The following is a 22,485-nucleotide window of genomic DNA, read 5'->3' as shown; positions in this document are numbered from 1 at the left end:
ATATCACAAGATCCCTGTTATATGGACACAGAAATTCCTTTCAATCATTCACACCAGGACAAATGACTAGAAATACTCTACACCTTGTAGCTGTTTACATGAGTTCTGAAAGAAGCCAAAGATGATGGTGCACATTCAACAAAAATACGTGGTCATTTCTTAAGTTTTTTCTGTTCTAACACAGTAGCTCCCATTCCATTTTTTTTTACTCTGACTACAAAAATACAGTTGTTGAATGGCCATGCTTTGTTTGATGGGGAGAATTTGTAAACTAACTTCATTACTAATCAGGTTACTTACAATTTGGATAAGACATTTTGGTGTAACATATAGCAGAGCCGTGTACATTTCACAGAATCGTTAATGTATACAACTATATACCAAATTACATTTGCAAACAGCCACATCATGACTGAAATAATAGCCAATATACAACAAATTCGATTACCAGTATATATATGTAGTTGGTGAGAGGCACTACTATGTATTTTTCTTTATCTTTCTTTCTCCCGTGGCTTTGGATGAGTGAATTTTGAGTTAAATAAGAGGCTGGCTACGTGTTAAAAATGATGCCAAAATCCACCTTACAGGAATATACAAGGTTGTAAGGGTGAGCTAATTCAGTTTGAGATATATCTGCACTGGCTTTAGCCCACCAACGTCAAAATCATACCTTAAGTTTCACTCAACATTGGCAGCATAAATAGACGACCCTCAACTGTTTAGGAACCTGTCTGCAATGGGAGGAGAGACCCTTGCTTGCCGTCTATGAAGATTGCAAGCTCTGCTGGTGCAACTACCAATCTTAACCACTTCTGTAGCTCTTCACCCTCTACTTTCTCTTTTTCTGAAGAATAAGCACTATTAGAACACCATGGCTTAGCAAAAACACAATGGTTCAAAGTCATTTGTATCTATATTCTATAGTCTATACATAGTTGGCAGAAGCACAAGATGCTGAGAATCCCCATTTGACCTATCCCTTCCCATGATCATTATATTATATTTAAGTGCAACATTCAGACTTGTGTAAAAGTTCAAAACCAAAATCTGAAATCTAATTCACCCATGATGCAATTTCAATTGGTGGCATAAAACAGTATACAAGTATGATATACTACATATAAGACCTTCTATTTTATAGTTAAGCCTTATCCCTAAACATAGACACTAACCATTTAATAAAGTTTTAAAAAAAATTTAAGTATTCATTATTAATTTTTTGGCAATCAACGCAAACATTCCACCAATCACCAAATATAAAAATACAGCACGTACAGTTACCTTCTAAATGAGCACCAAGACCCTCCAAAACAGTAGGATTTGCCCGCACAATAGAAAGTGATACTTCCAGTGCAGACTGCAGCAATGCTTTCACCTCTCTTTGAACTAGATCAACAAGGTGTCCCTGTTGTGTTCAGATTAAAATCAGCATACAGTAAAATATTGAATAGGAAGAAGAAATAAGATAATGAAATAGAGGACCTGATCCCTTCCCCAAGGAGCTGATCCACCAGACTCGTCTATTCCACCATTAGAAAGGGTGGAAATTGACACAGGGCCTATTGTCTGATTAAGACCATATTCAGCTATAGCTTTGTATGCCATATCAGTTGCTCGCCGTATGTCATCAAGTGCACCTGTAGAAGATGTATAAGTTTCATTTTCTTTATTCCATACTTGTGTATATGGTTGGGTATCCCTTATACACCTATCAATACATTTGCCTTTTGCTGAGCAAAAAAGAATAAAAAATCAAGTGCACCTGTTGACACTCGACCAGAATAAACAACTTCTTCGGCAGCACGTCCTCCAAGTAGGGTAACCAGGCGGCCACGCAACTCATCAATGAAAAGCAAGTATCTGTCCTCATTTGTTGGAGGAGTGTAAGTAAATCCCAAAGCCCCTCCTGACCTAGGCAATATGCTTAGTTTCTGATAACATACCAAGAGAGTAAGGCATGAATATCCTTATAGATTTTCTTAATAAACAAATAAGAAACTTAATGATTTTCAATACACAAGTAGGCTCCAATTCCAGAGATACTTTGCAAATATTCATTTCAAAAGAAAATGAGGGCAGATTAGGTCCATTCCACTAGTAAGTACAATTGTTGATCATGTTATCAATAGTTTGCTTGTCTAGATAACTAAAAATCCAATTACCTAACCAGTATGATTTTCCAACTTTTCTTTATTAAAACTTCAAATTAATGCAATTTTAATTTTGTCATCTACCAATAGAACCACACTTCAAAAGTGTATGCAATAAGTATATTCTTTAAAGAAATCTTGTGGAGGGAGACTTCAACTTATCCTTCATGAATGAATATATTTTATTCTTCAGTTTTTGTTATTGAGAACCTGAATTTAGTGTCTTATATAGTAAAAGTAATAAAACAAAAATGAAGAGAGAAGAAATATCACATAAGTGAGGGTAATTAGGAGTTTAAACACATTAAAACGGTTTTTAAATTAACAAATCATTATTTTCAATAATAAGGAATCAACATAAATATAAGAATTACTAGTTAGACATGAGGAACAAGTATTCAATGAAGAGTATTTTGAGGATAATTTTTTCTTAGAGCAGTGGGACTAATGGGAGTGCCAAGAGGCACACCCATAAAACACTAGTGTATTTACAAAATGAAACAGAACATTTGATTTATCACTTGTTTTATGATTTCTGAATATCCACATTAAAAACATTAAAACGGTTTTTAAATTAACAAATCATTATTTTTAATAATAAGGAATCAACATAAATATAAGAATTTCTAGTTAGACAAGAAATGAGGAACAAGTATTCAATGAAGAGTATTTTGAGGATAATTTTTTCCTAGAGCAGTGGGACTAATGGGAGTGCCAAGAGGCACACCCATAAAACACTAGTGTATTTACAAAATGAAACAGAACATTTGATTTATCACTTGTTTTATGATTGCTGAATATCACACATAACAGATTTATACTTTTCTTTAATTTCCCACCATAAAACAAGATAAATGAATTTTAAAATAAGATTTCCCAAAATCCACACCTATAATAAAAAACTGAAATTAAGCAAATTTAGGTCACAAGTCATTAAACTAGGAATCTGATAACCCCTGTATGAACTAGAAATCATCAATCAGAGTATTTGAGAATAATTATAGTTTCAATAGTGTGACAATTCCAAAAATTCAAGCAGGCAAGTATGTGGTACAAGCATCATCTGCATATCTGCAATGGCATTGACATATTTAAAAGGCCAAGAATAGAGCATTCTCCATGGTTTACCTCAACACGTGGCTGTCCAGGAAGAAGGTTTGCAACTGCAGTACCTACTACAGCATGACCAGCTTCATGCCGTGCAACTACAGCCTTCTCACTTCCTTTCAACTTGGCAGTCTTCTTTTCTATTCCCTGAAACAAGTAACTTGGTCCATTTTATCCAAGAATAAATAAACTACACTCAAATTTACAAAACTAAAATTTTCAATTTAACATTTGTGATTGACGCATCAAAATCCAGCCAGACTGCAGCTAGAAAGTGAAAATGTGCATCCACCGGCATTTCAAGAGACACTGTAACTTACTGCTATTGATCTTTCAACAGCTTGAATGAAATCATTTTTCTCCACAACAATTTTGTTTTGTCTTCCCGCCAATAATGCAGCTTCATTTACTAGGTTTGCAAGATCCGCTCTTCAATGATGTGTACCATGTGTCAGATCAAATTTCATTCTTCTCAATATTTAAAGGATAAAAAGAAGTATGGAGGAAACAGAATAATTACCCAGTGAAACCAGTGGTCATACAAGCAATGTTGCCAAGGTCAACATCCTTAGCTAAAGGAAGTTCTTTCTTGGAAACATGAACTTTAAGGATAGCTTCTCTTCCAATCCTATCAGGTGTTTCCACCTAAATAGAAAATGAGAAATTTTTGCTAAGAATATGCAAAGTCAAGGTCTTTTTGAAATAAGTACAAAAACCAAAGGAGACAATGCATTTAATATAGAATCCAGACCATAACAACTCGATCAAATCTCCCTGGTCTTCGGAGTGCAGGGTCTAAGACATCTGCACGATTAGTTGCTCCAAGAACAATGACAGCAGAACTGCTGTCAAAACCATCCATCTCCTGCAATGCAGTTTTAAGACGTTAGACTCATTGTGACACAACCCCCCCTCCCCCAGTCCCCCCAAAATAAAATACCAAGAAAATGAACATGGAAAAATGCTAACAGTGAGCAGCTGGTTCAAGGTTTGTTCCCGTTCATCATTGCTGACAATGCGAAATTTACCATCACGACTTTTAGCCACAGCATCTATCTGCATATCAAAGGAAAGTTTACTTGGTTGAATAGTCAATATTAAATCAAACATCTTACATAATAAAAGAATACACATTCTTACCTCATCAATAAATATTATGGATGGTGCTTCTTTCTTTGCCCTTGCAAAGAGATCTCTCACACGGGAAGCACCCATACCAACATATAACTCTACAAACTCACTAGCAGAACAACTTATAAATGGCACATCAGCTTCCCCTGCCACAGCCTTTGCCAGTAAAGTCTTACCTGTCCCAGGAAGACCCACCTGTAAGATAAAACAGTGGATATTTACTACCTACGTTTCAAATTAAAACAATAATAATATGAAAAAGTAACTTGGCTATAAATAATCCACATACGATGAGTAAGTGAAAATTATTGAAGAATTAATTCCTAGAACCACCAGTTCAATCAAAGACAATAGTGATCTCATCTTTTGCAAGGTAATGATTATGAAAATAACAGAAAGCATAGATCATGTAATAAGTAGAAAACTTTGCTGGATTTTAGCCAAAAATATTCCCAAAAGACATTTCTCATATTTGGTCCCTTCTCCAAGCAAATATCCTCAACTACAAAGTATTTGCTGGCCGACCACCATGTGCTTTCATCATGGGATCATAAGACCATTGTGTATTACTTATCAGATATCTCTGGCTATGACTCACCAAGAGAACACCTCGGGGAGGCCGAGCTCCTAGTCGTACATATCTGTCTGGATTGCGAAGAAATTCCTGGCAAGTGAACATCAGCATTAAAAACTACCTGTCTATATATAAAAAAAAAATTCAAAATGAAAATAAAAGGCCTGTCATAAATAGAAAGCCTTGTATATGCCCTAAAGGTTGTAAGTGCTGAATATGAGCTGAAGAAAGTCCAGCCTACCACAATCTCTTCCAGCTCCTCCTTAGCCTCGTCAACACCAGCGACATCAGCGAATGTGATTGATTCACCTTGTTCAGATGACTTTGTGCCAGCAGAAGTTCCTGATTTACGATTCCTAATTTGACCAGCAGTATGCTGCACATAGCATTCAATTTCTCAAAAAACACTGTTTTAAAATGTGTAGACAACATAAGCAGTTGGATAAGAAGGCCTAAGAAAATTGAAATTGAGAGGGGGAAGGAAATCAAACTCACCTGAGAAAAACTAACAGGGAATCGATGGAGAAGCCCGGCAAGCAGAGCACAATAAAACAAGGCTATCTGCAAATATGAGAATGAAGTCAACAGCATGTTACATGATATATTGTGTCAACCACGATAAACAAGCAAATTTATAATGAATGAAATGGGAAATTGAATGTCTTAACTACTGATACATTATAATCTAAAACATGCCATATTTAACAAGTGTGAAAGTCTTTTGTTATACTCTAAGAAGATTTACCTCATGAAGCTAATATAAAGATTATCTTCTATTAATCGCTTGAAGTAATCAGTTCTTAAAAAGCTATCATTTCAAATTCTCATGCTACAGAATCTATAGTTTCTAGTTAGAAATAAACCATGTAAATTATATTTTCTTGAGCTTGATAATTTTATCAACTATACTAGTCACGGATAAGTTACACCGAATTTGATCACTATCCATTAGTCCGTTAATAAACACCACAAAAGGCTACAACTTATATCTAATTATTGTAGTTTACCAAATTGTATTGACCTTGTAAAACAGTTTTACCCTGTCATCTAGTCACACATCACCACGTGTGGTAAATTAGTTGACTTTTATAATAATAATAATTAGCTTGAAAGTCATACCAATCATAATGTCTTATCGGTTGACAGTTATGGTGTCAGCAAATGACAATTCAACTCTTAAAAAAAGTACAATAAAATGGATCTAGAAGCATTCTAAGTGTGGAAAGTGGAAACCACATTCTAAATACTCACCAAAGCAGAGTTGAAGAATCCACCAGACCTCTTATCCGGGGACCCAAACTCCACCTCATTTTCCAGCATCTTCTCATAAGGCGTCCTTATATCACTAGGCCTAGTGGTAGTGTAAACAATCTTCTTGGTGGGAGCAACACTCTTAACCAACGACTCTGACTCCAAAGAAGAAGTAGCAGCAGAAGCAGAAGCAGCAACTTCAGAAGTCTCCACGTCAGATTTCAACTTGAACATGATGTGGACCCCATCAACCTCCACCTTCTGCACCTGATCCCCATTAATCTTACTCAAGAACTCGCTATAAGGCACACTCACAAACGACGTCGCAGCCCTCGGTTCGGAGCCAGGTAAGGGAATCCCGGGCCTCAGCAACCGCATCACGAAAACAACAATCCCTAATTGCAAAAGCAACACCCCAACCTCTTGAGCTTGAACAATGGGTTGCCACCGCCACTTCCCACTCTTCGAACCGAACCACCACCACCCTTTATCTTGCTTCTCCCTCCTCCGGTTCGAACCGGACCCGGTCGAGCCCTTATCGGTGACCCCCTGACCCTCGCCGCTCTTCTCGCCGGAATCCCCCTCCTGGCCGCTGCTCGCCCTGGTGGCGCCGCTGCCGCCTTGGACCCTCCTCAGCCTCCACAAATCCACCCTCCCGGAAGTATCCCTCCATACACCCCCCGGAACCCTAACCACCGCCGAATTGGGAACGAAACGACACGCGTTTTGCCGCAGCAGCGGCGAGGGTCTGCGCCAGGCATGCGAATTGAGGTAGATTTTGTTGTACGTTAATGGAGAGAGGTAGAGATACTCCAACGCCGACATGGTGGAGAGAGAAATAGAGATACCCGCGACGTGAAAATCGAAACTTTGAATATCCTGTTCGTGTTTTCGTGCATTAATTTATATGGGTGTGTAGATAATATAATATTTTCTGGGTTCTGATGATGATGATGAGTAGCGGGAGAAGGAAGAGGGAGTGGGAAAGAGACAAGGTGATCCGACAGGACGTGGTGGCCGTTGGATTGAGGATGGGTTGAAGATCTCAACGGTCCAGATTGCTGTGTTGGTTTTTTTTAAAAAAATTAAAAATTGGTTTCGGTTTCGGATGATTTTATTGTCTGGTTAGTTTGTGGTGATGGTTGTGTGTGGGGGAGGGATTCCGTGCGGGGAGGTGCAGGGAGTATGTTTTGATGGGTTGTGAGACTGGCACGTGTAGGGTAAGATTAAGTAGGCGAGAACCAGAGGAAGATTATGTGGCGTTGACGTGTGCTATTCGGCAACACAAGATTCGGATTTGGTGGTGAGGGCCACAAAATAATCATCAGTGTAAAATGATAGTCATGTTTTTTAGGCTTAATTTCTTTTTTTCAATCTGGCGTTTTTTTTATATTTTTATCTTTGTAACAAATGTTTATTTTATTTTTCATTCTTAATAAAGTTTTATCAATAAATAATGCTTTGAAAAATAAAAATACTTTAACAACGAAAAAAATATTTTTTTTTTAAAAAAAAGATATTGTAGTAATGTTTTAAGAATATTAAGTAATGAATTAATAAATATTTTTCATTAAAAAATATAAGTAATACTTTAAAACAGTAAATGTTATGTTATTTACTTCCTTAAATGTTTTTTTAAGAAAAAAAATTATTTAATTTTAATTTTTTAGTTAATGTTCTGAAAATTCTCGTTGACATTTTTTATAGTTTTTTTTTATCACAGTCTCTCATTTATTCAACAAAAAAACAGTCTTTCTCATTTTTAATTTTGTTTATAAAATCCTTATATGTTCCAATATTTTAACCTATATACTGTATGAGTAACCTTTATATTTTATTGTTATTAATGTTTCTAATAAAATTAAGGAAATAAGTACAAAAATTTATGTATTTGAAAATTTAGATAAAAGTATCCCAAAGGTAATTCTAGAATTCAACTATTTTTCTCCTTTTTTTACATTCCAAAAACTCACTTTTTCAAGTTTCCGAAACTCAGTTACTCCTTGCTGCCTTTAATTTTGCTTCTCTTTATCAGGAACTCGTCTCTCCTCATTCCATCAAACTCTCTTTAAGAAATGTTATCTCTTTAAGAAATATTAAATTCTCTATTAATTTATCGTAATTTTATAAGTACTTCATTACTATGTTAAGAGTGTATTGTGCATTACTACACTATATGCAGTTGAAGACTACCACACTATGCACTGAAACTGTTTCGTCGTAAATTTTATTCCTTCTGTCCCTTTTTTGCGGTTATCCAAATGGATAAGAAACACCCACACTAAAACTCCTAAATTAGAGGGTCCTATAAAATTCTCAACCAAAGGAAAAATATCCTTAAAAAGAAAAAAAAAAGAAAAATTGTTATACTTTCAACGGCTGACCATTTGTTAGGGTGTATATCAAATAACTTTTCACTGCTGACCATAATTTATGAGCCATTTTACCTATTTTCTGTCTGTTATCTTTCTTTAGTTTTTCGATTTTCTGGATGATTTCTATGGACTGAAAGTGAAAAAATCACATCAATATTTCCATTCCCCATCATTGATCTTTAACCTTGTTCAGCTAGAACACCAGAGTTACATTTACATTTTCTTTAATTTTTTCTTCAAGGGGGGGTTTGTAACATATACAAGTCAACCCCCATTTGATTATTACTATGATGATTATAAAAACAATGACTTGTTTTGAAGTGGTAATGGCTAAAATGTCCCTTGTATGAGTTTTCCATTGTGGGGTTGTGACAAATGCATGCATGCAATAACTAAAACCTTGAAAAGCATTATAGTTTGAGAATGGAACCTACTTTGATGGAAACAAAAAAGGGTTTGAAGGCAAGGGACATTCTACTTCGTTTATTAAGAGTTCTTCATGTTTCATTTGAGATTAGCTACACTTCCATGCAAAGGCATCCATTTGTTTCGGGTGCTTTGTTAGTCTTCTTCATTTTGTACATATTTCTTTCTTTTATTTACAACTTGTTGGTCTTCTTGTCCCCATTTTTCGTGTGCACTGCCATTTTTGTTAGAATCTTTTGGAGTTCTGAGCAAAACCTCATTAAAAGTGTCAACAATGAGGAGAAAAGCAATGAACCAAAAATTTTACCAGAGTTGCTCAGGAACGAGAGGCGTGGTTTGCTTTATAAGTGTCCATCACACAATGCAACAAGTAGAAGAAGAAACTTCACTGGGAAGAAATTGGATGTGTATGGTGGTTTAGAAATAAAAGCCAAGGATTTATCGTCGGTGTTCTGCAATGAATTCACAAAAAACAACAAAGAGAATGGAAGGACTAAATTTTACAAGGAAGAGATTGGTTCTTTGGAGGCTCCTATAAAGAAAGTTTTGTTTGCTGAACCTTCAATGCTGGACCTGGAGGCTCATGGTGCTAGTTTTGATGGTCTAAAGAAAAATACAGAAATCAAAGAGGATGAGAAAAAAGCTCAAGAGGGTGGCAACAAAGGTGAATTGACAGAGGATGAACAGAAAAATAAAATGGTTCTAGGGACATGTGAGTTGGAGAGACACAAAAGGTTGGAGAGTCTTATAGCTAGAAGAAGAGCAATGAAACAATTGAAGTTGCAGATTGAGAAAGGTCTAATTGATATGAAATCAGTTACTCCAAGCCAAATTGCTCCACTATTTGTTTCAAGACTCAACCCTTTTGATTCTCCAAGGGAGTTTGATGGCATAAAAATGCCTGGTTCTGCCCCAACTGCTTTGAGAAGCCCATTTGATATTCCCTATGATCCTTTTGAGGAGAAACCCGTTCTCACTGGGGACAATTTTGATCAAGAATTGAAAGGTTTGTTAATAGAACCTAGACAAGAAGACCTTGAAGCAAGAGGGCACAGGTTGGCACACCCAAGAGTCAGAAGGCTTCAAGGTAATATTGAATATTGATAATCACTTTCTCTTCTCTCCTCAATATCCTTTTTCTTCTTCTTCTTTTCTCTCCTTTTTGAGTTAATGGAAAAAGCAACACAAGAGGAAATTGAAGTAAAACTTGATGATGAAATCGAATGTATCTTGCTCATTCATGCAGGTAGAGGAAATCATGACAAGCTTGAACAATTATTATTATCCAAAGAAGCCAGTGAAAGAGAATTACAAACTTCTATTCCATCAAGTGAAGTAGAGGAAAAAACACATGAAGAGAATGGTAAATGCAAAAATGACAAAATGGCTGGCAACACAGGTAAGGAAGTGGACAATGCTCAAGCAACAAAGTCCATGTCATACCATGCAAGAGTTCCTAAGCCTCAAGAGGAGGACCTCAATTTACCAATATCAAGAAATAGTGCTACTAAAATAAATGATTCTCTGTATGAATCTCTTTCACCTAACAAGGAAACTATGTCCTTCACTGGTTGCCGAATCAGTCACACCCCTTCACGCTCCTTAGCTTCTGCCATACATGTGGAGGTTTCTGAAGTTGGTTCACCAACACTGACAGTTGATGAGAACCATGAGAACACTACAGATGGAGAATCCATGATATATGATGGAGACATTGACAAAGATGTTACTTCTGGCAGTGAAGATATGTGGGGAGCATCACTCCATTTGAGAGAAGTACGTAGAGTAAGCGAGCAAGATATTTCAGAATTAAACAGCTGGAGGGACATTTCTTCACCCCTTTCTATGCAAAACATAGATGAAGAAAATGCAGCTGATGTGAGCTCTATGTCCTCAAGATCTGACATGCCTGATGATACTCCAACTTATGCAATGAACAGTGAGCATAATAATAATAACATCTTTGGTAATATGAAAGATTTTGGTGCACCCCAAAATTCTCATTCATCGGTTGTGTCAGCGCGTTGGAAGCGATTGATGCGGTTGATGGATACACGTGATAGTCATTTACCTCATGATAGGCATTCAAAAAAACCAGGGGTGAGTGAATTTGGTAATCAATTATATTGGTTCGATTCCCTTTTCTAACAAAAACTAACATTCAAACAATTAACATTTGCTGATAAAAAAATCATTGATATTGGTTGTTCCAAACAATGAACATATATTACTTATTTGACTTGCAAACTTCCATGATAAGTAATAAGTGGGGCAAGAGTTCCTTTTTTTGCTTGTCATTTGACTCATTTTTAAAAAAAAATGTTGTTTAACAGGAATGGTTCGACCTCACAGAGAATTCAAGTAAGGAACAAGTTATCAATGATTGGAAAAACTCAGCAGCCTCTGAGCAAGATAACACACATAACCCAAGAGGAAATGAAGAACCTGGTGCATCAGATTCAGTTATGCAACCAGAAGTAACTGATGAAGTCTCAATCAACTCAAGTTCATCATCCTCACCAAGGCCTGTATTGTCAATAACACAGAAGACCATAGCTGACCAAGTTCCCTCTTCAGCTTTCAATCAAGAGACGCACCAAGATGTTCTGCAATCTAACATGCAGGATGTGTCACAAGAAACATTAAATGGTGAAGGTCCACCTGACTCCATCCCTCAAAATATTCCGCCTTCCATGGATGATCCAAATGTTGAATCACATTACAGTGACTTGAGTCATCCTCAGGTGTGGGTTGTAGAAATTTGTTATTTCCTTTTCATCTATTTAAAAAATTATTAGTCATTGACATATCACAGCTTTAATATAAGTGGGGGGACATGGTGGTGTTGTGCCTAAAAGCTTTGGTACAATTTCATCAGGCCATAAAGTCAAGGTTTTATATGATTGTTTTACCTCAAATCTTTTAAACGTTTATATATTTTGCACATAAACAAATCAAATCATCATTTGAACATGCATGTAACTTGGTTTTCCTTTAAATTGGAGAGCTTCAAGTATTAACTAGCATGCTATTTGTGACATTGATTAGGAACAGACTTGTCCACTGGAGAATTCCATTCAAGAATCAAATATGTCTAGCAAGATGAATGATGCAGAGATTTTTAACAAGGAAGATGAAAATAAGTTCAAGAATGATGAGTACATTGGATACAAACTTGCTCCCCTAATTATACCAGATGCTTCAAAAGAACCCCGTAGACAAGCAGAGATGATGGCTTCAGTGGATATAAGTGAGGAATCAAGAGAAAGATTTGATGGCAATGTAAAATTTGAACCTTTGAACTTTATATATTTTAGTATATTAGTCAGTACACATACAGTGTAACTCTTTCTTGTGAAACTGAACAGGTGCCGTTGATTTCTCTAATACTAGAATCATCCTTAGAAAGTCCAGGAGAGGAAGAGGATGAAGAAAATTCTCAAGCATCAGTGAGACAAGAGGCAACCACAGACACAAGTTCTGATGAAGATTTTGAAAGAAATCGCAGTGACTTGAATGAGAATGAAGCCATAGTCTCATCATGCTTATCCATAGAAGATAGTGACAAGTTGAGAGAAACAGACAAGCCAAAGCATAGTTCAGAAGAAGTGAATTATTTGCACAGTGAATCAAAGCAGGTGGTTGAAGATCATATGGAGAAGGAAAACTTGGATAAAGGTGGTGCCTCTGAAGACTCTCCACTTCCAATTACCACTCAGGCGACCAATTCTGAAGACAAAGAAGGAGAATGTGACAAGATAAACAAGAATGAAGCCACTGACCAGGAATTGAACGAGAACGAAACTATGGCTATGTCTGAACCTGCAGGAGAAACTGATCAGATAGCACACATGAAATATCCTGAAGAAAGGACTCCAACTTGAGTATGTTGGTGCACCAAAGCCATATAAACCAATTGGTACCTCAAAAGAAGTAGGATTTTCCAACATGATAGTCAACATAATTTGTTGAACAAGCAAGTTGTGGTGATGGCAATGAGGACTTGCCAACCAAGGGTCACTGAACCAATGATTACTTGAAAAAGAAGCAAATGAGGGCCTGGTAGAGGATTCTGAAATGGTGCACCTTGGCAAGTGTTATTGGTCTTGCACACCTGAAAAATTGGTTTGACTAAAGAAAGTGAAGCTCCATTAGTTATTGATATGGAGTTTGAACTTGCCATAATGAGAAGATTAACATAGAACTGCATATAGACTAACCAATTTTTACTTTTTAGTGCATGGATGCGGTCCATGGTTCCGTAGATGTTCATAATATTATTATATTAGTCACACTGCACATACGCTATTATGTACACAATGTACAAAGTAAGACACATAGAAGGTCCCTTGTATCTCTTATACCCCATGTTATATATCAAAACTCAAATTGCCATCATCATTCTGTCTGTCTCCGAAGGTTTATTCATTTCTTTCTTGGCTAAAAACTGATTAGGACCTAAAATTAAAAAATTGATTATTTATTAAGAACTTAAAACATATTTAAGCATTTAAGCATTGATGAAGGGAGGAAATATATTTTTTTTTCTTTAGCTCTATATTTTAGGTTCAAAATTGAGAGGGATCCAAGATAGTTGAGAGGACTAAAATTATATGTTTCCGGCAGATATATTAGAAATTGAAAATAATGTCAAACAGTTTATAAAATTAATGTATCATGTTCAATTAATTAAATTATATTCCAATTAAGTATAATATTATTTCATATCTTAACTATTGTTTATGATAGAATTAATTTCAAATTTTTCAATAAAGAAATAGAAGATATGCTTTACCAAAAATGTTATATCCTTATGTATAAAAAAAATGTTTAATCCTTTAACTTCTTTTTTTGTTCTTACATTGTTTAATACTACTATATTGTATGCTAAACCAAATTTTCATTGAAATATTTCTTTTACCGTAAACTGTTGATGTTTAAAAATAAAAGACTTAATTATAATTTTAATCCTCTTAATTTTTTAAATCCATATTTTTTATTCTTTTGATTTTTAATTGTAATATTTGGTTCCCTAATTTTATAAATTTGTAATTTTAGTTTTCTGATAGATTATTAATTAATATTTATGATCAGTAGAGATATTAAATTAATTATAAATTAAATAAAAATTATTAATCATTAAATTTTTTTAATAAAAGATTATTAACCTCGTTGGAATTGCGTGCAATAGTAAAAGTAGAAGAAGCGTTTGAAAAGAAGAGGAAAAACATAATGTTGTGAAAAATTATGATTAATTATTTTTTATTTAATTTTTTAATAATTAATGGTTTTGATTGATTTATAATTAACTTAATAATTCAATTAATTAAAATTATTTATTAATAATCTAACATGAGAATCAAAATCTAGCAATATCAAAATTATGGATTTTAGAAACTAAGAAGAGGAATTTAACCTTTAAATAAAACATCTCTTTTTTACTTAGGAGTGATTGATTCATGTGATTTATGTTGGATGCTGCTTACTCTTCCAGAGTTCCTCCTCCTCTACAATTTTGGTGTACAATTCTATCAAGATCATAACTCAATACTTCATCCAACTTACTCAAATCTTCTTACACTAGCCTGAACTTAGTGGAATTTTAGATAATTATTTATTAATTATGACTTAAAATATATATTTTTATCTAAAAAATATATCATTTTTAGTTTATTATTTAAAATTTATTTATTTTTATCTAAGTATCCAATATTTTGTTATGTTTCATGTTAGTACATAGTGTGATTCTGATAGTGTGATGTTATCAAGATTTAATTACTTAACACATCAGTCACTCCCTCACGTGCACCTCAACTTGCACAACATCCCAATCCTCACGCGCCAGGTTCACAATCACCTCCACTAACCTGTTGTTGGGCTCGAGCCTCTTGCAAATCCGTTGGATCAGAGCCACCAAGGAGTCAAGGGTGTTACTAGATGCACCCAGCATTATTGTTGATGCAACCAGCATTATTGCTGGTGTATCTAACATTTAAGGTGAAATGATGAAAATACTCTTAATCTGTAAGCCATTTAAGTTGATCCGTAAGCCTTTTACGAATCAACTTAATCCATAGAAGCCTTATGGATCAACCTGATTGATTCGTAAGCCTTTTACTGATCAACTTAATCCGTAAGCCTTTTACGGATCAAGTTTATCCGTAAGACTTTTATGGATCAAGTTGATCCGTATTTTTCCGTAAAAGACTTATAGAGCAAGTTGATCTGTAAGGCTTTTACGGATCAACTTGATCCGCACAATTTACGGACCACCTTCACACATCCATCACAAATACGAAAAAAGTGCAAGGGCAGTTTTAGTATTTTAAAAAAATGCTGGGTGCACCTAGCAATACTCAGAGTCAAACTCCGACACCCTGTCTTCGCTGTCGGTCGATGTTCTGAGGAAGAATCCCAGGATCCTGGAAGTGCATAGGAGCTGCTCGATGTGCTGCGCGAACGATCGGACCCAGGACGAGAGTTCCCATGATGTGGGGTCGGTGTTGTGTCGGAAGTTGGAGAGGTTGAGGTAGTTTCTGCCGCCTGCGGAGGGGTACACGGAGAGCTGGTCCTGGAGGATGAAGCTACCGTGGTGGACGGCAATCAGGCACTTCAGGACCACGGCGGCGTTGTTGGTCTCCTGAAGGCGGTCCATCAGGACCTCCACAGCGACCAAGGCGGTCGTGAGCCGTCGCCAGAGGAGAGGAGCGTGGCTGAGTGCTTCAGCGTGGGGGGCGTGGAGGAATCATGGCCCGTGACGCCGGCAGGCCCTCGACGGCGGACTTGGAGGCCGGCGGGTGCCGTAGCGGTTAGGGGAGAATTGAATTTTTTAAATAATAAAAAATTATGTAATATGTGTTGGTGATTAAACGATGACAGGTGTTCAAGTGAAACATAGATAAATGTCGGATACATAGATGAGAAAAATGAATTTTAGATAATAAAATAAAAATAATCTATTTTTCAGAAAACAATATTTAACTCATTAATTATTATTGATACTAAAAAAGTGAAAGGGAATAAATTCACATATTAAAAAAATTAATGCTGAGAAAGCTCTGGTTGACTTGAAGTCTTGAAGGTAGTAAAGTTAGTTTGTATAGGGTTCCATTTGGGCGTCAAATCTGCATGACAGAGGAGAGAAGCAGTTTGAGAGGTACATTGCATTTACAATACATGGATTGTCTCTACATGAATCCTCAGGAATCCATTGAAGCACGTGTGAAACACCTTCTTTCTCTTATGACTTTGAATGAAAAGATTGGTCAAATGACACAAATTGAACGCTCAGTTGCTACCCCTTCTGCCATCAAACACTTCTCCATTGGTATTTATAAAATTTGTTGTGCTTTTATTAGTTGAATGTGTTTTGATTAGTTGAAGCCTATTCATTTGCTTTTTATTTAGTACTTTCATTCTGGTAGGCTATGTGTGTTTTTTGGTTTGAATGAAGGGAGTGTGTTCAGTGCTCCACACAATGGACGTTTTGAGAAGGTACTGTCATCTGATTCGGCTGATATGGTGGATGGGTTTCAGAAGTTGGCACTTGAGTCTCGGTTAGCCATACCAATCATTTATGGGGTTGATGCTATTCATGGTAATAATAGTGTCTATGGTGCTACTATATTTCCTCACAATGTTGGCCTAGGAGCTACCAGGTTGGTGTGCATTTTGTTTTACTTTTTTCTTGCGGGGTCACTTTGTTGTGATTTGACTTGCGTCTTTGAGATTTTAGCTGTTCACCCCTGCCATGAATTTTCCAATTGACTTTTATTTGCTAGAAAAAGAGTAAAGTCTCAAATTGATCTTCTATTTTCTCTTTCAAACATACATAACAGTTCCTATAAAAGTAGATGCTTTTTAGATTTTTAAGTAAATAATTTGGTGACAACAACTTTCAAAGGACCAATATAGTGACATGTTCATTTTTGGCAGACCAACTTAAGGATTTGCATGAGAAAAGATTCCTTCTTGAAACAAAAATCTTCAAAATATAATCATGAACAAGTAGTTATAGAGACGTTTCAATGTTGCCCAGAGTTGAAACTTGAGGTGTTATGTGCATTTTTGCTATTTATATGAAACTGTCCAGATCCAGACCTTTTGTCATAGCAAAAGATGTTCAAGACCAAATAATTTCAAGTTCTTATGTTCTTGATTTTTATGGAAAAGTCACCTCCTGATTTGACCAGGGATAGCTCCTTATGCTCAAGTAAATTGTGTTTGTTTTGACAAACAACTTTTGCTTTTATCTTAAACAAGCTTTGATTTTTCATTCATGGTGTACTTATAGGGATGAAGATTTAGTTCAAAGAATTGGAGCTGCAACATCACTTGAACTCAGAGCAAGTGGAATTCACTATACTTTTGCTCCTTGTGTGGCAGTAAGGCATCATAACCAACTTCTGAACTAGTTATGCTGATAAATTAACATTAACTACAGCTGTGTCTGTGTTTTGCTATGTGGCATTTCCCTTACAATTAACACTTATTTGCATCTAAGTTGTGCATAATTGATCAATCTCACTTGAAAGGAAACAACACAATTTAATTTGCTAAAGAAATAAAGAAACTCAGAACATCAAATTTCTGTGGTAGATTTTTCATTTGATTGCTACTGTGAAAGTTGTGGAGGCATCATTTTGTAAACTGGAATATTAATACCTTCTTGTAGATAGTCACTTGAATTTCAGTCTGGATCAAATGGAACTCAAATAAAAAGATGTTCAAATTCATTTTCCATGACCTGGCTAATAACCTTATCAGCTGATTTGCTATGCGGATCATTTATGCAAGTAATGTAATGTAATGCTAGTATGTGACAACACAACAGTACTCAATGTATATTGAACAAAAAACATATCAGAATTCATTAATGGCTAAAAGTCATTTCATTCAATTAATAGAATTTTGACATTGGTCAGCAAGGCTTGGTACTTTTTACTATATCTTGTGTAATAGAGGCAATACCACATGACTCAAGAGAATGCTAGAAATATAATGTTTTAGTACAAAAATTGAAAAATTTATTATAGGTGAACAGATTATACATTCACGTCTATAAGTAAGGACCAAATCCTTCAACATGTGATCACAAGGTGAGGCTCCCGCCTAGTAGGGTTTGGGGAGTAATGTAATTCAATTTAAATTTTGGTCTACATAACTTCGTTGTATTGGCCCTTACTTTTATAATGTTATTGCAGCTTAATCCTTGAATTTTGTATATATGGGCGCATTTGGATAAACAACTTGATGAAACACTTATTTAAAAAGAGCTTATCACCAAAGAGCCTATATCATAAACGCTTAACTCAATAAGCTTATTTGTTGTTAAGCTTGTAAAAGTAGCTGATGGCCCTCCTATAAGCTCTTTTTTGCTTATTTTGATAAGCATTTTCAAATAAGCTAAAAATATCTTACAAGAGGGATCATAAATCACTTTCACAAGCTTAACTAACATCTTCTTAACATGGTCCTAAAGCCATATTCTTATTTTGCGCTGTACTACACCATCTCTTTACTTTTATATATACAATATAATTAATAATAGAGGTATATACAAACTGATACTCACTAACACATTCGCAAAAAAGGGTTCTCTCTCTAATGTTTCTTCTTTCTACAAAAGCATACAGATGAGACTTACATTTTATTGCTTAAATACTTCCTGGCTAATTAAGATATACATGTTGTGTCTCTTTTTTTTTTTTTAATTTATGCTCCTAAAATTTTCTTCTTAGAAAATAGATGAAATGTGCAACTCACTTGAATAGGTGAATGTATAGGTATGCAAAGATCCCAGATGGGGAAGATGCTATGAGAGTTACAGCGAAAACACTGAAATAGTCAGAGAGATGACTTCTTTTGTTTTAGGCTTGCAGGGCAATCCTCCAGAAAGACACCCAAGGGGCTACCCATTTGTGGCTGGGAGGTAGACAGAAGCCACCAGTATAACTTCCATTGAAAATAAGATATGTTTAAAATATTACATTGTGAAATGTTTACTGCCATATAATAACAACTTAGCAGAGTTGCCTGCAGGAGGACAACACTTTTTTTTTTCCTTCTGTTATCATTTTTTTATTTCTTTTGTAGATCATTCTACCTAGATTCTGAATTCACTTTAGTAAAAAAAAAAACACCCTTGTGAGTGCCTCTTGAACTTATTCACACTGACTCCCCTTATTATTTTGGGTGAGAAACAGGATTTTGCTCCAAGATGTATTTTACATTCTATGCTAACATCCTCAGTTCTACTGTAAAATTTGATATACTGGTGATTTCAAACTATTAAATATGTCACATACTTTAAAGTTTGTATGCTCACCTATTGTTTGTTTCTGTGAATAGAAAGGCTAACTATCATATTCAAAATTCGGTACTAAGTTAGCATCTGTATATCTTCATCAATATCACTTTCATAAATTTAATTGGTACTCCAGGAACAATGTTGTTGCCTGTGCCAAGCATTTTGTTGGAGATGGAGGTACAGAGAAAGGTGTAAATGAGGGTAATACCATACTATCATATGAAGATTTGGAGAGGATCCACATGGCCCCTTACGTGGACTGCATAGCTAAGGGAGTTTCTACCATCATGGTCTCATATTCCAGCTGGAATGGAAACAAACTCCATGGTCACCATTTTCTGCTTAATGAAATTTTGAAAGAAAAGCTAGGCTTCAAGGTAGATTTCTTTTTTTCTAAAACTTGCCTTGTAAACAATGAAATTGCCTTGCAAGTGATGTTCATTTATTATTTTCTGGTATATTTTCTGTCATATATGAGGAGAATACATACTATATCATTTACATATTTTTGTCTTTGTTCAAGAGAGGAGAGCTTCACTTGTATTTCATAATTCAGGGTGAAGTGTAATAAGATACTACAGAGCATGATTGAAGCTGTTTTGCATTTTCTTTGATTTGTGAAATCAAATAAAGCATTGTGTATAGACATTTGCTCCACTGTAGGGATTTGTGATTTCTGACTGGGAGGGAATTGATGAATTATGCCAACCTTATGGGTCAGATTATCGTCATTGCATCTCCACTGCCATTAATGCTGGAATTGACATGGTACAGATCTTTAATTCCTATAAAAAAAAATAGCATAGATTGCTTGGTTTCATTTTATATTCATTTATATATTCAATAAAATATGCAGGTGATGGTTCCTTTTAGATATGAAATATTTGTTGAAGAGTTGATGTCTCTAGTTCAATCAGGGGAAATACCAATAGCAAGAATTGATGATGCCGTTGAGCGCATTTTGAGAGTGAAGTTTGCTGCTGAACTTTTTGAGTTTCCTTTAACTGACAGATCTTTGCTAGATGTAGTTGGTGGCAAGGTATGCAAAATTCAGCTCCCAGTGAATTTCTATTTCAAGTATTTTAGGCTACATTCACATAATCTTGTTTGAATATTTTAACATGCATCCAAGTCTGATCAAACTGAATTAGTTTCACCATCATCTTGGTGTCTCAACAATAATTTGATTAATACATATGATATATGAATATGACCATTAGTTGGCTTTATTTTGTGTTTTGCATACTAAACTAAAGTGCCTATCATGTGACAACCAAAATGAGTTCATAATTACTTTTTAAAAACAAATTTGTTATTAAAAAACATCCATAGAATTTCTTCCTTTTTATAGTTTCCTTACAGTGCGAAAGAAATTTAGGAACTAAAGAAATGAACAGACCTCCCCTTTTCTTTTTCTTTTTTTGGTATACATGAACAGACTTCCTTGTTTCTAAGCAAATATAAATATGGGGCCACGGGGGTATCCAAATTTCAAAGAGCATGTGATATTCTCTTTTTTAAGTAATTAAGACCACTTCTTGGATAGCATCACTCAAACAAAAATGTTGCAACTTAGACTGTTGTACATGAGAAAAAAAAATCCTAATTAATCAGAATTTGTATCACTATTTCTCCTTTTTAAAGTAAAATAAAAATTGTTTGCCAAAATGTCAAAGTTTTTATACTTTTTTATCATCTGGTTATTTATGTGCAACCAATGCTTTACCATATAATTGTTCCCACAGCTACATAGAGATCTGGCACATGAAGCGGTTCGAAAGTCCTTGGTTCTGTTGAAAAATGGGAAGGATCCTAGTAAACCCTTTCTTCCATTGAACAGGAATGCTAAGAGAATCCTTGTTGCTGGAACTCATGCTGATGATATTGGGTATCAATGTGGAGGATGGACAGGTACCAAGTATGGATCTAGTGGCCGGATCACAATCGGTAAGCCAGTATTTGTTTCCTTTCCAACACTATAGGTTCATTCATTCATCAATCGGATTTTGGAAGAGTTCATGTTTTGATTATATTGAAATAAATTCTCTACCCCATTACTTAGAAATTTTCCTTATTTTATACAATTGCTTTTTCTTTTGTCATATTATTGGGGCTGTGGATGGTTGCTCGGTCCCTTATATTACTGCAATTTCAGGCACAACTATCTTGGATGCTGTTAAGGAAGCTGTGGGAAATGAAACAGAAGTTATTTATGAGCAGTGTCCATCAACAGACATCATAGAATGTAGCGAAGTTTCCTTTGCCGTAGTTGTGGTCGGAGAAGGTCCCTACGCTGAGTGTGGGGGTGACAATTCAGAGCTTGTAATCCCATTTAATGGAGCTGGAATCATAGACTTGGTTGCTGATAAAATCCCAACACTTGTGATTCTTATATCTGGAAGACCTTTGCTCTTAGAACAGTGCCTATTGGAAAAGATAGATGCTCTTGTTGCTGCATGGTTGCCAGGTACTGAAGCACAGGGAATCACAGATGTCATATTTGGAGATCATGACTTCAAAGGTCAACTACCAATGACTTGGTTCAGAAGAGTTGAACAGCTTGATCAACCAGTTGGAGTTAGTTCATGTGAGCCCTTATTCCCTCTTGGCTATGGACTAACATATGATAAAGAGAATTTGCATGACTAAGTACATGAATATCCAAAGAGTTGTTCATAGATTCAATATCTGGAGTTTGTGAACAATCCCTTGGCACTAATCTTTTATCCTACCATGTACCATTCATGCATGTATGATACTGTCAGTTACCCTATTTGAAATTTGTATAACTAATGAACTTTGAGGATGGCCATAATTGAATGTATGTATTGAATATTTTCAAGCTTCTTGACTGACCTAGCAGATCTTATAATGTTGCTGAGAGGACATGTCCTTTACCGTTTCTATTTCTCCATAAATGCTTATTAATCTTGTTGTCCAATACTCCCTCCGTGACGTTATAATTGTCATCCTAAATTGTTTTACACAGATTAAGAAAAACTCAAATAAATAAAAGAAAATAGTAATTTTACACCATTAATCTTATCATTAATTAATTTTTAGTTGTTTATATCATTAATATTATAAGGAATATAAGTAGAAAAAAATAATTGATATTACATTAAAAAAATTAAAATAATAATTATTTGAGACAATTTT

The 22,485-nt window shown here is 35.3% G+C and overlaps 3 protein-coding genes and 1 pseudogene across 4 annotated transcripts; 2 read left to right on the top strand and 2 right to left on the bottom strand.

Annotated features, from left to right (window-relative positions):
* Positions 1–245: 245 nt before the first annotated feature.
* LOC114396504 (ATP-dependent zinc metalloprotease FTSH 9, chloroplastic-like) lies at positions 246–7,160 on the bottom strand. 2 transcript variants are annotated; one of them, XM_028358526.1, is made up of 15 exons: positions 6,217–7,160; positions 5,461–5,526; positions 5,207–5,341; positions 4,990–5,055; positions 4,401–4,586; positions 4,230–4,316; positions 4,012–4,125; positions 3,781–3,905; positions 3,581–3,689; positions 3,282–3,407; positions 1,766–1,934; positions 1,486–1,640; positions 1,285–1,408; positions 674–847; positions 246–583 (listed from the first exon to the last, which is right to left on the bottom strand). In XM_028358526.1, the coding sequence occupies exons 1-14, from the start codon at positions 7,039–7,041 to the stop codon at positions 723–725; spliced, it is 2,412 nt and encodes an 803-aa protein (XP_028214327.1). In that variant the 5' UTR covers positions 7,042–7,160; the 3' UTR covers positions 246–583; positions 674–722. The 2 variants fall into 2 exon arrangements, with proteins under 2 accessions (XP_028214327.1, XP_028214320.1); XM_028358519.1 differs by having other exon boundaries at positions 246–847.
* A 1,854-nt stretch (positions 7,161–9,014) lies between these two features.
* Positions 9,015–12,901, top strand: LOC114376587. The gene is made up of 5 exons (XM_028334763.1): positions 9,015–10,104; positions 10,264–11,117; positions 11,351–11,761; positions 12,066–12,299; positions 12,386–12,901. Exons 1-5 carry the CDS (start codon positions 9,015–9,017, stop codon positions 12,899–12,901), a joined length of 3,105 nt encoding a protein of 1,034 aa, XP_028190564.1.
* A 1,293-nt stretch (positions 12,902–14,194) lies between these two features.
* On the bottom strand, positions 14,195–15,994 carry LOC114396494 (annotated as a pseudogene).
* LOC114396485 (beta-glucosidase BoGH3B-like) lies at positions 15,984–22,214 on the top strand. The gene is made up of 9 exons (XM_028358496.1): positions 15,984–16,344; positions 16,471–16,675; positions 17,311–17,401; positions 18,803–18,948; positions 19,460–19,703; positions 19,990–20,094; positions 20,183–20,365; positions 21,072–21,273; positions 21,482–22,214. Exons 1-9 carry the CDS (start codon positions 16,146–16,148, stop codon positions 21,973–21,975), a joined length of 1,869 nt encoding a protein of 622 aa, XP_028214297.1. The 5' UTR covers positions 15,984–16,145; the 3' UTR covers positions 21,976–22,214.
* Positions 22,215–22,485: the final 271 nt, after the last annotated feature.

This window comes from Glycine soja, chromosome 2 (genome assembly GCF_004193775.1).
Source record: "Glycine soja cultivar W05 chromosome 2, ASM419377v2, whole genome shotgun sequence".
In the NCBI taxonomy this organism is placed as follows: domain Eukaryota; kingdom Viridiplantae; phylum Streptophyta; class Magnoliopsida; order Fabales; family Fabaceae; genus Glycine; species Glycine soja.
Note: the sequence above shows the minus strand (reverse complement) of the source record. Positions and strands in the feature narration are given on the sequence as shown.

Coding starts and splice junctions, on each gene's coding strand:
- LOC114396504 (XM_028358519.1), bottom strand. CDS start 7,041: ATGTCGGCGTTGGAGTATCTCTACCTCTCTCCATTAACGTACAACAAA. Junction 5,527..6,216: donor GATTCTTCAACTCTGCTTTG/GTGAGTATTTAG, acceptor TCATATTTGCAG/ATAGCCTTGTTTTATTGTGC. Junction 4,126..4,229: donor CCTTGAACCAGCTGCTCACT/GTTAGCATTTTT, acceptor ACTGCATTGCAG/GAGATGGATGGTTTTGACAG.
- LOC114376587 (XM_028334763.1), top strand. CDS start 9,015: ATGGAACCTACTTTGATGGAAACAAAAAAGGGTTTGAAGGCAAGGGAC. Junction 11,762..12,065: donor GTGACTTGAGTCATCCTCAG/GTGTGGGTTGTA, acceptor GACATTGATTAG/GAACAGACTTGTCCACTGGA. Junction 12,300..12,385: donor GAGAAAGATTTGATGGCAAT/GTAAAATTTGAA, acceptor GAAACTGAACAG/GTGCCGTTGATTTCTCTAAT.
- LOC114396485 (XM_028358496.1), top strand. CDS start 16,146: ATGACAGAGGAGAGAAGCAGTTTGAGAGGTACATTGCATTTACAATAC. Junction 18,949..19,459: donor TACCCATTTGTGGCTGGGAG/GTAGACAGAAGC, acceptor TTGGTACTCCAG/GAACAATGTTGTTGCCTGTG. Junction 19,704..19,989: donor AAGAAAAGCTAGGCTTCAAG/GTAGATTTCTTT, acceptor GCTCCACTGTAG/GGATTTGTGATTTCTGACTG.